A 15,516-nucleotide genomic window follows, 5' to 3' on the forward strand; every position below is an offset into this window, starting at 1 on the left:
GTAGCGTAGCGTTAGCTCTGGTGCTGCTACTGGTTAGGGTATTGGAGGCAAAATCATCGGGAATTGTTTCTCCTCACTATGCTCTAGCGAACACTAGTGGCCAGGTGCCTGGTGGGCTCATGTGAAAACCTGCAGGGCTGGTCTTTGTCCTCTAGAGGGTGGTAACTTGGCTGTATCTGCTGTGGATCTCCTGGCTCTGAAGAGGTGATGATTGTCTTAATTATGGAATAGCAGGATGCCCACTGGCCACTCGTTGTGGGAGGTGCAGTGATGAGGCAGAATAAGTGGACATTCTAAATTAGGGAGATAAACAAGGGGTAAAACACATTTTTGATAGTGGTTAAGGCGCTCGCTCATTTGTTGTGCAGGACCACTGGTTTGCGCCCAGCTTTCGTCCTGTAATGCATGTGTGATGTAGGCTTTTAACTTGATTCTGGAGGTCAAGCTTAGTGCAGAGATGCAGCAGTTTTCAAACCCAGTGATTGCAATGTTACTTTCCATTTAGTGTTGCTTTCAACACCAACACGAGTATATAAAAAAATTAAAAAAAGGCTTTAAGAATCTGATTTTATAAAACTTTCCACTAAACACATACCCTCCAACAGCCTGTATTGCTGTTGTTTGTATTCACACTCTGAGGTCACTTTGCATTTCTTGAGGTCATCTCTTGCAAGTAACAAGAGGGTTTTTGAATGCACACTTAATAAAGCTATAACTTGAGAGAGCTTAGAAGTTCAATCACACACCATGTCTCTGTAAGATTGTGGGTGGGACGGGACCACACTGATTTAGCTACTGTGAAAAAGTTATGGAGTAGTTTCTGCCATTGACATAAAACAACCTAAATATTGCATCACTGTGAAAAACATCACCTTGTAGGCCGTCATTTTGACATTTCCTGTAAACACTGTTTGAAAACCACAGAAGTGGTAGTGTTCAAGTGAAACTCATTATAGCACTTGCTCTTTCTGTCTGCTAACAAGATCTCCAAGCTACATCCTTTTTAACCTGACCCCCAATGTTTATATTATTATGACTAGGGGTGTAATGATACCCTAATGTCACGATACATATCAGGATTTGCAGGTTGCGCTTTATAGATATCATGATACATGTGAGGATCCTGCTGGATTACTTGCGTGATGCATAATGGGATCAAAGGTCATTTAATGATGGATTATTTTGTTAGAAGACAAACATTTTATGGGATTGGGAGAGTATACAGGGATATTCATACCAACATAATCTTGATTTCAAGGATCACTTGGTTAAACTACAATGATCTGTGTTGTGCTTTTGGTGTTGTATCATGATACATAACTGTATTACAACACAATATATCATGTAAAGAAATGCATAATGAATCTTTACTGACTAAGGACCCCCACTCAATCATAGTCTTACTACACATTATATTCATTGAAGACAATTTGAATGCATGAAGGGACATTATTATTAACAAGAAAGCAATACCATGGTAATGTAGAACAAGCTAATGAAATGGAGAACGTCTGGTAACTTGTGTCCATGTGGTCGTGTTGTGCAGTGACGGAGGAAGAGGATGGGCCCCACCACAAGACCATATGGTGTTCCCCCCTCCCCAAACGTTAATTTAACCCTTATTTATAAACATCAAACACACCAAATGAAGTGTTCAGTATTGAACTATATTTAATTGTCAGAATGTTAGCATTTATGAAACAGTACGTAATGAGAACGTGTTCTACTCGCCTACTTTATTTTATTTTGCGTACATCTTTACATCCAACACTACACTATTTTTTAATAATAAACAAACGGGGGGGGGGGGGGGGGGGGGGGATAATTAAGACAATAGAGATACCTGTTGAAATAAGGGAGGATACAACCTGAATTACTGGCACCTACAAATGTGTTAAAAAAAATCGAACTTCTCCGGGGCTGTGGGCCCGTGTGCAGCTGCACCTGCAACTGGTGTTGTGGTTTAATTGCAGTCAGATTTGCACGTAATAGTAAGAGGAATGGTGATAGCCTTCTTAACTTAAAACCAGTCTTTTCTTAAATATCCTATAGGGTTTATATTACCCAATTCCATGTCTTTTGAAACAAAATGATGTATGAATTAGACAGACAATGAGTAATTAAGATTCAGGGTATGGGAAAAAGTAAGTGAACCCCTGGTGAACCCCATTACACCCCTAGATCAGAAACTTTGAGTTTGGTATTCACCATACAGGTATGTGGAAACATGTCATGCCACAATCAAAATTAATCTCTGAGGACCTCAGAAAAACCTCCTCAGCTATTGATGCTCATCAGTCTGGAAAGGGTTACAAAACCATTTCTAAGGAGTTGGGGCTCCACCAATCCACTGACAGACACATATACAAATGGAGAAAGTAACTCTACCCTGGAGCAGTTGTCCTAACAAAATCTCTTCAAGAACAAATTGGAAAATCATCAAGGAAGCCACAAAGAACCCCAGAGTAACATCCAAGGATCTGCAGTCCACTCTCGTCTTGGCTAATGTGAGTGTTCATAACTCAACTATCAGAAAAAAGACTGAACAAGAATGGTGTTCATGGAAGGATAGCCCAGAGGAAACCACTGCTCTCTAAAAAGAACATTGCTGCCTGTCTGACGTTTGCCAAAGAGCACATAGATGATCCACAATACTTCTGGAACAATGTTCTCTGGACAGACAAGTCAAAGGTAGAACTTTATGGCGTCAATGAGAAATTTTATGTTTGGTGAAAACCAAACACTGCGTTCGAACAGAAGAACTTCACCCCAACCATTAAGCATGGTGGTAGGAGTGTCATGTTTGGGGCTGCTTTGCTGCCTCAGGACCTGGACGGCTTGCCATCATTGAAACAACCATGAATTCTGCATTATATCAGAAGATTCTAGAGGAGAATGTCAGGCCATCCGTCCGTGAGCTGAAGCTGAACCGAAAGTGGGTCATGCAGGAAGACAATGATCTTAAACATACAAGCAGATCTACAAAAGAATGGCTGCAGAAGAAGAAATTCCACATTTTTAGAATGGCCTAGTCAAAGTCCGGACCTAAACTCCATCGAAATGTTGTGGCAGGACCTGAAGCGAGCTGTCCATGAAAGGAAGCCCTCAAATGTCACCGAGTTGAAGCAGTTCTGTAAGGAGGAATGGGCCAAACTTCCTCAAAATCGATGTGAGAGACTGACCAACAGTTACAGGAAATGCTTAGTTGAAGTAATTGCTCCACAAAGTGGTACCACCAGTTACTGAATCTAAAGGTTCACGTTTTTTTCACACATGGATATTGGATGTTAAATCATTTGTGAATAAATAAATGTTTAAAAAGGGGTCATGTTTTTATGGCATTTGTTTAATCAGGTTATCTTTATCTATTATTAGGACTTAGATTAAGATCTGATAACATTTTAGGTTTGAAATGTGACATGTGAAAATCCTAAGGGGTTCACAAACTTTTTCTCGGCACTGTAGTTGAGCATATCGAAATTTCTTCCTTTCGTACACCTCATCCACAGCATCCTCCCATGGCACCGTTAACTCTACCAGACAGACAGATGAACAAAGCGTGCTGATCCAGACTACATGATAATATCAGGTTGAAGATTAGTGGTGGAAATCTCAGGTGGGAAAACAAACTGTTGTCCAACATCTGCCAGCATTTTCCAGTCTCTAGTAGCTTTCAGTTATACTAGACAAGTTTTTGTTTTAATTCTTTTTCTTGGAGGTTGCTCTCCTGGAGGTTGAAATGTTGTTGTTCTGTGTGTCATATTGCTGGCATTGGTGGCAACCTGTTGATCATAGTGCGCTTGTCTTCCAATACTAAGCCAAACATTGCATGACCTGGTCATGATGCCAAGTAAACCGTCCTTGACTAAGACCCACCTTACATCCTGTCAAAATGTGCCTTAATGTTGCAGGTGATGAACACAAAGGACATGAGGGATCCTCACTGACCCAGAGGTTTATGTTCTGTGGTGATGGGAGAACATCATATCTTGATCTGATGAGGAAACTGATCCTGCTCTGTTCCATTGTCCATAGGTCTTGCCAGCCAATCTTGCGTTGTTCCACACTCTCCCATCTTGTCCGTTCTCCTTGCTTGGGCTGGGAAACTGCCTTTATTTATCTCATTCTCCTCCTGCTTTTGCACCTTGTTGACTACCAGCTTCCTCCATTGAGCTGGGGCTGCTTTGTGCCATGTAGGAGGAGCTGAACTGAGACCAAGGTCTCCTCTTCCATACTATACTTGACCCATGATATTACTGATATGAAGGGCAGCCTTTGCATCTTCCACAGCTTCCTTTGCTGCCCACTTTCTTCCAGTTTTCAACACAGGTGCTGCCTCCCTCATTCGTCCTGTGACTCTATTAATGTCATTTCCAGTCGAACTTTGGTGCACTTAAACTCCTCAGTTTAAACTCCTGAGACTGGTAGCTGCAGTATCCCTTTACCATACAGTCCCACTCTGCTGAGGCAGCATGGAACTCCTAACCATTTCCTGGCGTATGAACTGACAAACTCTTCCAGCTTCTCTACTGTTGTCAAGGAAACCTCATTCACAGAAGTCTTGACAGTAGACCAAACTGAAAGCACCAGAGTTTGTTTACCCGGTAAAGCGCGGCTGTCTATGCTCTTCAACCCTTGCACTGCTTGATGTCTCACTTCTCCCACACAAACTAACTTTCCACAGGCTCTCAGACACTGTTGGAATTGCCTTACCATTAATGTAGAACCTCTTATCCACTACTTTACCTTTTAAATATAGTGGTGCTCCTTGACTTAGTAGGCTCGAATTAAATTTGTGCCCATTCAGTTTTATTGATTAGTTTGCCCAACAACCGATTAGTGCAGGCTACTGTTGTAGTCGTGCTTGTCATGTCATCCATGTAGCTCTAATTGGTGGCATTCACATTCCAGAAGCCAAGCGTTCTTCTCCCACTACCCAATTTGACACCCTAATAATGACTTCCATTGCCATCCAGTGGAGAAATGATGCATCCTGACATTTGTTCCAGTTGTGGTGAATTCTGAAGTTGAAAAACAAAGTTACAAATCTAAGAAGTATGCTTTCATTATGTTTGTTATTGTCCTCAGTACACTGAAAAATCAAATGCTGCCCAAAGAAGCTCATGGAATCCAGGATGTCCAGGAATGTCACGTGGAGCTTTTTATTTGATTGAATTTGCTGCCAGATCACACTGATGTACTCTAAGCATCCTGGGACAATCTCTGAGCAACAATGCTGAAGAAAATTTGGCCTTCCACATTTAAGAGGGAAATATGGCGAAACTGACTGATGCTTATAGAATCTTTTTCGTTCGGTATGAAGACCTCACCTGCTCGGTGCCATGCTCTTGGTACAACTGTTTTTCCCATGCTACTTTCATCAATTTCCACAGGATTTGTAGAACACAAGGGGCACTTGTACACTCTGTATGGAACTCCATTAGGCCCAGGAGATTGACACCCTTGCCTTTTTCACAGCTTGCTCTACTTCTTTCCACTTAGGTGCCCAGTACTCCATTTGGTATTCTGGTGGATTGATGGGTAGGATGTCTGAAGGAATCGATATTGGCTCCTGCCTTTTTGAATCTGTGACTTTTCTCTTCATCTCAGACTTAGTTTCTTTTAGTGTGCCATTTTTCTCCCTGGTGAATAACATTTTTGCAAATTTGAATGGGTCTTTAGAAAAGTTAATTCTCATATGCTCAGTTTTTTTGCAGCGTTTCCGTTGGCACTCAGCTCTGTGCAGTGTTGCAAGCGTATATTTTATGACCCTTTGTAATGGATTGGGTGCAGAAATAGTTTGTATGTCATATCCGTTTCCTTTCCTAAGTCATTAACTGTGTTGTCAAACCTTGTCATCCTCCTCCCCCTCTCTTGCAGACCCTAGGGGTATTTTTCTCTTTAATTTCTTAGAAGCCTTGGGAGTGTGTCTCCAGCATCCTTTTCCTTTTGAAAACAGAGGGTGGCTAACCCCTATCAGCCCCAATAGCGTCTATTTCCTCCTGCCGGCTGTCTCTCCAGGCTGTCACAAGGTCTTTCCCTTGTCGTCAATAATAATATTAATAATAACGATAATAGTACAATGTCAGTACAGTACAAATTTCACTTTTATATAGCGCTCTTCAAGCAAGCATTCCAGGTTGCTTTACAAAAGAAATATAAACACCCTGTGTGTAATATATATAATCTAGCTGCAAATAAACAGACCCAATCCAATATGTTTTCAAACAGGATTAAAAGATTGAATTTGCTAGCATTCCTGATATGAATCGGGAATAAGTTCCAAAGACGAGGGGCATTATAACGAAATGCCTTGGCTCCGAGAGAGTTCAAATGAACTTTAGGGACTGTCAGAAGATTAGTATGTTCCAATCTCAGGGAATGACCAGGGACATGATATGGGGTCAGCAGATCTTCAGGATAAGAAGGTCCAAGGCCTTATAGGTAATAAGACTATTATTATTATTATTATTGTTATTGTTATTATTATTATTATTATTATTATTATTATTATTATTATTATTATTATTATATTGTTATTAATAAAATAAACAAATGAGATGGATGCAGTAATTGTTTTAATTAAATATGCGACTGAAACCAAGATTAGCAATTAGCAATTAAAGATTAACAATTTTAAGCACAAGATTCATTGCAAATCATTGCTTGACAGCCCTAATTTAAATATGTGTTTATAGATCATATTATTAAATGTGTCTCAATGTAGATACAAATAGCACAAAGATAAAAATGTGAATGTTAAATGGACTCGTTAAATATAGAGTAAATAAAATCCTAGAATGAGGATTATAGCCAATTGCAATCCGAAACGTCTAAAGGAGACTATGAAAAAAGTCCCTGTTTTTTAAATGAGAATCCTAAAAACACTTCCTATTAAAAAACTTATACAGGAGTCCCCAGGAGGTTTTGAATAGAAAAACAGCAGTACATTTATTAAAAATAACTATCAAAAAAAAAAAAAGCCCAGGTTTGTGCAATTTAACCTTACAACTTCTCATATTAGTTGCTGCTAATAATAATAATAATAATAATAATAATAATAATAATAATAATAATAATTAAATACATTTTTACATAAAAACTTTAGTGCATGGTCCCTTCAATGCTAAATTACATGTTTTAAGCAAACCTCACATTTCTGGTCAATCCAAGCTCTTTCCACAAGAGTATATTGAATTACTGTATATAAATGTATATGATTGTATCCCTTTACACAGGGATACAATCACTTACAGACCATGCACGCGCTCACGCACACACTCACACACGTTCTATCAACACTGATCTTATCAGGCCGGTGAATGGTAGTCTGCAATGCTCAGGCTAAAGCTTTATTTTTGCCTCCAGATGTCTGCATTGGAAGTGACAACATGAACAGGCTCATATTTCTGTCTAAGGGGGAGGGGGAATTGATGGAATCCTTTTGAAAAGGTCGCCATGACTAATGAACTTTGAATTCAATATCAGTAGTTCTAGTAAATGATGGAGATAATGTACTCCCAGCTGCACTTTACACAGTACAGCTGTTAGTCCTTCAAGGATTTTTGTGACTTTGTTAAAAATAGTAAACATTTTGATGACTTCTAGTTTCTCACATAAAATGTGTTTCTTGAATCTGAATAGCTTTTTTCCCCTACTCATTAACTACAATTTTAAATCCAGTTATGTGTATTTCATGTATTACTAAAATAAGAGTAAACCCAGTAGGTGTTGCTGTCACTTTCAGTAGTATTGTAAACAAGAAAGGCTACAGTCAGTTGTTTTGTTTGTTTATTGCAATTTTTAATTATTCAAAGCATTTGAAAAATAATTTACAAAACCCTGGATATGAAGAATGCACTTCTCTCTACCCAGCTCAGTTGTATGAAGGGACAAGTTCCATACTGCCTTGAAAACAGTAAGAGATAACTGTACAGCACCTTCAATAGAGTACTGTACAGCACCTTCAATAGAGTACTGCACAGCACTTTACAGCACCTTCAATAGATTACTGCACAGCATACTCAACAGAATACTGTCCAGCACCTTTTATATAAAGGCTCATCGTAAAGCAAGATAAGGTGACAATAAGCTACTCTTTAAACTAGTGCTTTCTTTAGCAGGAATGTCCTGAGTTCAGCTCCTTCAGTGCTGTCCTTATTGTGTCCCCAGAACTTTGAGGTGCAGGCGGATGATCTGGTGTCAATCTCTGAGCTGGGACGAGGGGCCTATGGTGTGGTGGAGAGAGTGCGGCATGCACAGAGCGGGACGATAATGGCTGTTAAAGTAAGTTCCTTTTCACATAGTACCATGTGTACCCTGGCGGACTAGCTGAAAAGACCACACTTGAGTATATCTGCTCTGGTATAACATTCTCAAAAACATGAAACAGAACTAGACGAGGCTACTGTAGAGTTTATGATCAGTACTCTGAAAAAAATCACTAATGTGAGTGGTGATCCAGGTGGCTTGGATTAGAGTCTTGTGTGTGTGTGTGTGTCTATATATAGATAGTACAGTGAATATTTGTTATATGTAGAAGTTTAGAAACCCAAACACGGTAGCCATTGTGTGTCAATGTGTGGCGCTCACTGTGTACTGCAGCTCGCTGCCTCCCTGTTTGTGGAGGTCTCGCTGTATACTGCAGCGCGCTGCCTCCCTGTTTGTGGAGGTCTCACTGTGTAGTGCAGCGCGCTGCCTCCCTGTTTGTGGAGGTCTTGCTGTATACTGCAGCTTGCTACCTCCGTGCTTGTGGAGGTCTAACTATGTCTGTCTTTCCTTTCTCAGAGAATCAGAGCAACAGTAAACAGCCAGGAACAGAAGAGGCTGCTGATGGACCTGGATATCTCCATGCGGACAGTTGATTGTCCCTACACAGTCACCTTTTATGGAGCTCTTTTCCGAGAGGTACTGCCAAAGCAATTCTGAGCCCTCTAACCAGTATTATTGGTTTCTGTTGAGGCCTGCAGGCCCAATAAGGGGACCAGGTTCGAACAGATCTGTGAGATGATGGTTAACAGTGCAGCGGTGCTGTCTTACTTCACATGCACTGTTTTAATTGAATCCCAGTAGGGATTAAAGATGCATCAAGAGTGTGTGTATGTGTATGTGTGTGTGTGTGTGTGTGTGTGTGTGTGTGTGTGTATATATATATATATATATATATATATATATATATATATATATATATATATATATATATATATATATATATATATATATATATAAAATATAGTGACAAATTCTTACTTCTCAAGGTTTGTTGCCCCTTTAATTCAGGACCCAGGACACAGAAATTGATTTTTCAAGCGCTTACACTCACTTTTAATAAACAGAAAAAGAAATAAACAAAAACAAACACCTAGCTCTTTCTTGAGCTATAATTACTACACACAGGAACATCACTAACACAGGACAGCTAAGCTGTTTACCTGTAACACAAACTGACCAAACAGAACACATGAAAAAGGCTTTTTCACATTACCTTTTTGTTTCGGTTGAAATCACCAGCAGCTGTGAATAGACTGGCTGCTTTCTTTAAATGCCCTGCACCTGGCTCTAATTTACAATGACAGCCATGTGCAGGTGATAATAGTTTAATTGTTAATTATGATAATCGATGATCACTCCTGAGATCAGTATACGCCCCAGGGTCTTAATGTATTATGTTAGAAAGGATATCGGAAGGCTTTATTTCACAGTTTGTTTACTACCCAGTTGGTTTATGTTGTCTTCACATTGTATTATTTTAGTTTTCTTTGAAACCATCACTACAACCGTTACCCAGATGGAGTGTGCATTCATTACAGCCACGGCCCCACAGCTGACCAATTTTGCTCCTCAATGTACACTCTCTCACTATATATATATATATATATATATATATATATATATATATATATATATATATATATATATATATATATATATATATATTACTGTAAACATTCAGTGGCACTGCAACCTAGAATACTGCATTTAGCAAATCTGTTTTTGGTATACTATAAGTGTTCAAGTTTCAGACTAACAAAGGTAATTAACTAGTGCTGTTTTATTTAGGTTAACTGAAGAGAAATGTACTTTTATTGAGGGTTATTTTAGTTTGCTGAAGGAAAAGTACAATATAGCTGTTCATTTTCTGATACAGAAAAGCTTACTTACGACTAATATGATACGATAATCTTGTACTACTGTCGTGAAAGGAAAGCTCTGATAAGCAAATGTTACAAATTGCAATCTTTTTTTCTTCATTGTGAGAGATTGTGAAATGTTGGGTATACCTTACATTTGCTAATTGCTCTTGTTAATGTCTTTAGAAGTACCCTCCACCATTTTGCAAGTTTAAAACCCCTAACTACTAAACTAATGCGTACAGGAAAGTACTAGGACTTGGAAGAAAATGGGTTCAGTTGGTTTAAATTCATACTGTTTGGTTTGTTAGGTTATTGCTGAACCCTGATAATGTCACTCCGCTTATTGTCACCATTTAAGCTCAGTTCCTTTGAAGTGATATTAAGTGGGTTTGACTGTTTTTGATTCATTGCAACAAGCAATACCAGAAAAGGGTAAACAAGGCACTGGCAAACCACAAACCAATTGATTCTCAATTTATTTATTTTTTTCTAGATTAGGAAGTAAAAAAAAAAAAAGCAAGTCAAATTTGATTTATTTTGTTTGTTTTCAAAAGGGAAAACATGATTGAACAGAATATCCACGAACCTGCTTGTTTTATTTCCTTACAGTAACGTATAGATAAGGCCCTTCAGTTTCCCTTTTCATTTTTTCTTTCAATTTCCTGTGAGTTTATCTGTGTTTAGTACAAAAAAGCCCCCCAAAAAAACAAAACAAAAAATCGGTGCAAAAAAAAAACCCAAAAGAAAAAAACACAACAAATAGAATTATTTATAACGCTGTACGCCACCACTGAGTTTAAAACACTGTACGCTGTCACCTTTAGCAGCAATTTTTGGGTAAGTCTCTGCCAACTTCGCACACCGGCTTGGTGCAGTTTGTGCCCATTCTTTCTGGAAGATTTGCTCAAGCTCTCTCAAGTTGCTTGGGGATCGCTTATGGACAGCAGTTTAAGTCTTTCCACAGATTCTCAATAGGATTAAAGTCAGGACTTTGACTGGGCCACTCAAGGTCTTTCACTTTCTTATTCTTAAGCCACTCCAGTGTAGCTTTGGCCTTGTGCTTGTCCTGCTGAAAGGTGAATTTTTGCCCCAGTTTTAAGTCTTTAGCAGACTGAAATGGGTTTTCCTCTAGTATTTGCTTGACTGTAGTCTTGAATAGTATTGCAAACAGACAGGCCATTCAACTAATTGTGTGGCTCGTTAAGGTCATTTTTGTGACCTGAATTAATTTAGGTTTGCTACAGCAAAGTTTGAATACTTACACAATCGTGACTTTTCCATTTTTATTTCGTATTAATTATCTATTTCTTTCTTTCTTTTTGTTTTTGCTTTGACTGTGTGGAGTAGGTTGTGTATATAACACATTAATTCCTACTTCAAACTGTCATGACTGCAAGCTTTAAAGCAGCAAAATGTGAAAACTGTGAGAGGGTCAGAATACTTTTGAAGGCACTGTAGATATATATCACACCTAATTAAACAATAAGTATGCAGGTGTGTGTGTGTGTGGATTGATTTATTTCTGTGTGTGTGTGTATATATATATATATATATATATATATATATATATATATATATATATATATATATATATATATATATATATATATATATATATTATATCATGAAATGGAATTGATACACAAGACGCAGAATGCTTACTGATCCAGAAGAAATAGAATACATGTTTGTGATGTTGATGGAATAACAGAAGAAGATCTCCTGCATCACAAACTTCTTCACATCGATAATGAAGATTCTGAAGTCTCTGAGCCTGTGAACGTTCCAGTTTTGCTTGTTTAGTTTTCAGTAGATGTTAGTTATTATGTGAAATAAGCCCCGATTATAAATATTCTTAAGGATAGTAAATCGTGTGCTTGTTTAGTGCAGGTTAATGTGTTACACTTCCAATGATGCATCATTTAACTTTGCTGCTGTTAGTGTTATTTATAGCTTTGTCAAGTAACATCTAACCTAGCACCCTCATCTGCTTGCTTTGGTATGGTTCACTTTATGCGTGGTTTCTTCGTAGGATGATGAACTCCACACACAGTGTACGCCCTGTCTCCAGTTGTCAGTGTTCTTCCTACATTATATCATTGTCCACATTTCAAAAATAAGAAAGTATTGGAAAAGGGGAAGATGGGTGGGATATATGTGTGGAGATGATCATCCTTGAAATAAACCATATTACAGGTAATCTTTTGTATTATTAATGTTGTAAAATGTTATTTATATGTTAATGTATTGAAACTTTTATGCACTTCTGTCCATGTGAAACGGCACAGTTCACAATGATTTCACAATCTCGTACGATTAGTCTGATACCAGTTTCTGAGGTTGACTGTCACTTTACAATTCGACTGTTCAGTACTACTCCTGGTGCATACAGTATAGGAGATCAATTGGTTCAATGAATAAATACAGTCTGTGTGTATAGATAGATAGATAGATAGATACATAGATAGACAGATACGTAGTATTTTGAGTGGTCCACTGTGTCAGACAGACAGATAACATGGACTGGCCAAGCTACAGTGCCAGTTTTGGACTCTAAATTCTACATTCTCTTACCTCTTAGGGTGACGTGTGGATTTGCATGGAATTAATGGACACCTCCCTGGATAAATTCTACAAGAAGGTGATCGAAAAAGGAAGAAAAATACCAGAAGATATTCTAGGAAAAATGGCTGTGTCTGTAAGTATGGATTTATTTTAGTAGGGTTTTAAACTGTTGCTGTCATTATAGATCACATTACATTTACCATTGTACTGGATTATAGTACTTGCCATCAAGACACATTTCAGTACCGTCGTATTCACTGACATGGAGACCTACTATTCATGAGATAGATTCCTCTACAATAAACCCCTTGTTACATGGAGACCAACTAGACCTGCTTAATATAGATTAGATAGATTCCACTGTACATTAAAACCCCAGTTAGCCTAACCGGGGAAGTTCATACAGTTGTTTTGCTTGGATAATTGTATTATTCAAATTAAGAAATCTGCTAAATGCCTTTTAAATATGTAACATACTGCTCAGTAAATACCAGCAGTAAATGTCTGATTTTAACACATTTTTAACAAAGTTCAAGAGTAATGCACACACAATGTTAACATTTAAAAGTAGTTGTTTTAAATGCCCCTGCAAGGTCTCCTGAGTTTTGTAAAAGCTTACCATCATTGAACATTTTCCCAACAATCTGCTTTTTTCCTTTGCAGATTGTCAAAGCATTAGAGCATTTACACAGCAAGCTGTCAGTGATTCACAGAGGTATGTTCTGCCCTCTGCTGGGATCAGTGTGTAATGCAATTTGGTGAAGTGTAATAATGCTCTTGTAAAAACAATAGCTACACCAAACGTGTGTGTGTGTGTGTGTGTGTGTGTGTGTGTGTGTGTGTGGAAGTTTACGCTCCCTCAGTCCAAACTATCAAGTATTTGTAGAAACAGAAATGCTAAATGTTCACTGTATGTATATGAAGGACAAACATGTTTTTATATTTATTTCATACTGCTCTTTTCATACTGCAACCCAGTCTCTTGCTAAGCATACTACATATAATTTAAAACAAACTGCATTTATAAAACATTGTTATTCACAAAATACTAAATATTTTAGGGTGAATGTAAACTTCAATCTAAATTTTGACATAGACGAGGATATTTTAATAGAGTGCACTTCTCACCACCCAGCTCGCTTGTATGAAGGGACAAGCTCTGTACTACCTGCTCTGTACCACCTTGTAAAAAGTAATTGCTGATTACTATACAGTATTCATCTTCCTTTTCAGATGTAAAGCCTTCAAATGTCCTCATTAACAACGAAGGCCACGTGAAGATGTGTGATTTTGGGATCAGTGGGTACCTGGTAGATTCTGTTGCGAAGACCATGGATGCTGGCTGTAAACCCTACATGGCTGTGAGTATTACTAGGAACGACATAGTCAGTACTACTGAAAACTTTAGGGAAACATTTCAACAAAAATGGTACGTAGTTGCACATTGCTGCTTTGGTCACCTCACTACAAAAAATATATTATAGCACTTGAGAATGTAAAGAGAAACACAATGTACAATGGTCATTTGGCTCATCTAGTTCCTAGTAGCTGATTTAACTCAAAACTATTTATCTAGCTTAAAGGATCAAAGACTGCCAACAACATGACTAGTTAGCACAGTCTATACCCTCACCACTCTCTGTGTGAAGAAGTGTCTCCTCCACTCTGTCCTGTCTATCTCCACATAATTTTGAACTATGTCCTCTGGTCCTGGTTTCTGCACTGGACTTTAAGTACTGTTAGGGTTAATTCTGACAACTCTTTTTAAGATTTTAAAGACTTCAGTCAAGTCCCCCGAATTCTTCCTTATTCTAGTCTAAATAGGTAATAAAAAGCAAGGCATGCAAACAAATTTCTTAACCAAATGTACCATATCATGTATGAAAATAGAAATACAAGTTTACTGTAACGTGATTTTTTCAAATGGAAACATTTAAAACTGTTTTATTTAGTAATTTAGTATTTTTTTTGTCTTGCAGCCTGAAAGGATAAATCCAGAGCTTAGTCAGAAGGGATACAATGTGAAATCTGACGTCTGGAGTCTGGGCATCACGCTGGTACAGTCTTTAAACAGTCATAAGTCATGTCCCAATTGGAACAGATTAGCTGCAACTACACTTGAAATGTCTCTAAGAGTGTAGATCTTGTACTTTGTCAAAGACAAAGAATTCTAAACATTTAAACCACAACAGGTTCTACAGCAACAGGTTTAAATATTTTAATATCAGCTTTTTGTCTTTTTTATTTAGATTTAATGGTTTGCAATATGTGTTCGGTGGCTATCTTTAATCAATTTGAGCGTGCACTTTCTCTTGCACTTTGTATGATGCAGCAAAGGGAAGATGCTAATAGATATTTACCATCCTTGAAGTTATTTCTCCTTGGATCAATGTGTGTTTGAGGCACCAGAGAATTGAGGTGTTGGATTGTACATTTGAAAAATAACATGACTTCTAAAATTGTCAGTGTAACCTTAAGTGGTTCCTCTGGGCCACCTAGATAATGCAGTGTGCTTGTGTGGCAGCGTGCCCGGCCCCTGTGCGTATCTTTGTGTTTCATGTTGTCTGTTATATGTGGATATAGTGGTGCACAGGATATAAATGGGTTTGTAGAACTAGTGATTTAAAATGTATGGCTGTATTTAGACATGGGGATTGCACAATCACTTCATGTGCCGATAAAGTATGTAGTAGTATTTGAGCACAGGGAGTGCAAAAATTAGTTCACGTGCTGGGATTCAAGTGAATAGTGAATTAGTAATTGAGTCCCGGCACAACAGTATATATAGATGCACGAGTCATTCACACAGTGTTGGAAA

The 15,516-nt window shown here is 38.1% G+C and overlaps 1 protein-coding gene across 3 annotated transcripts in view; it reads left to right on the forward strand.

Moving 5' to 3' along the window:
* The window catches only part of LOC121300746 (dual specificity mitogen-activated protein kinase kinase 3-like), a 60,484-nt gene that overhangs the window by 34,457 nt on the left and 10,511 nt on the right, over window positions 1–15,516 (forward strand). For all 3 annotated transcript variants that reach the window (XM_041229522.1, XM_041229523.1, XM_041229521.1), the window contains exons 4-9: window positions 8,173–8,286; window positions 8,788–8,907; window positions 12,715–12,831; window positions 13,362–13,413; window positions 13,932–14,059; window positions 14,678–14,755. In XM_041229522.1, coding sequence (XP_041085456.1) covers window positions 8,173–8,286; window positions 8,788–8,907; window positions 12,715–12,831; window positions 13,362–13,413; window positions 13,932–14,059; window positions 14,678–14,755 — 609 coding nt within the window. The remainder of the gene's footprint in view (window positions 1–8,172; window positions 8,287–8,787; window positions 8,908–12,714; window positions 12,832–13,361; window positions 13,414–13,931; window positions 14,060–14,677; window positions 14,756–15,516) is intronic.

Source organism: Polyodon spathula, chromosome 26 (genome assembly GCF_017654505.1).
Source record: "Polyodon spathula isolate WHYD16114869_AA chromosome 26, ASM1765450v1, whole genome shotgun sequence".
Lineage (NCBI taxonomy): Eukaryota > Metazoa > Chordata > Actinopteri > Acipenseriformes > Polyodontidae > Polyodon > Polyodon spathula.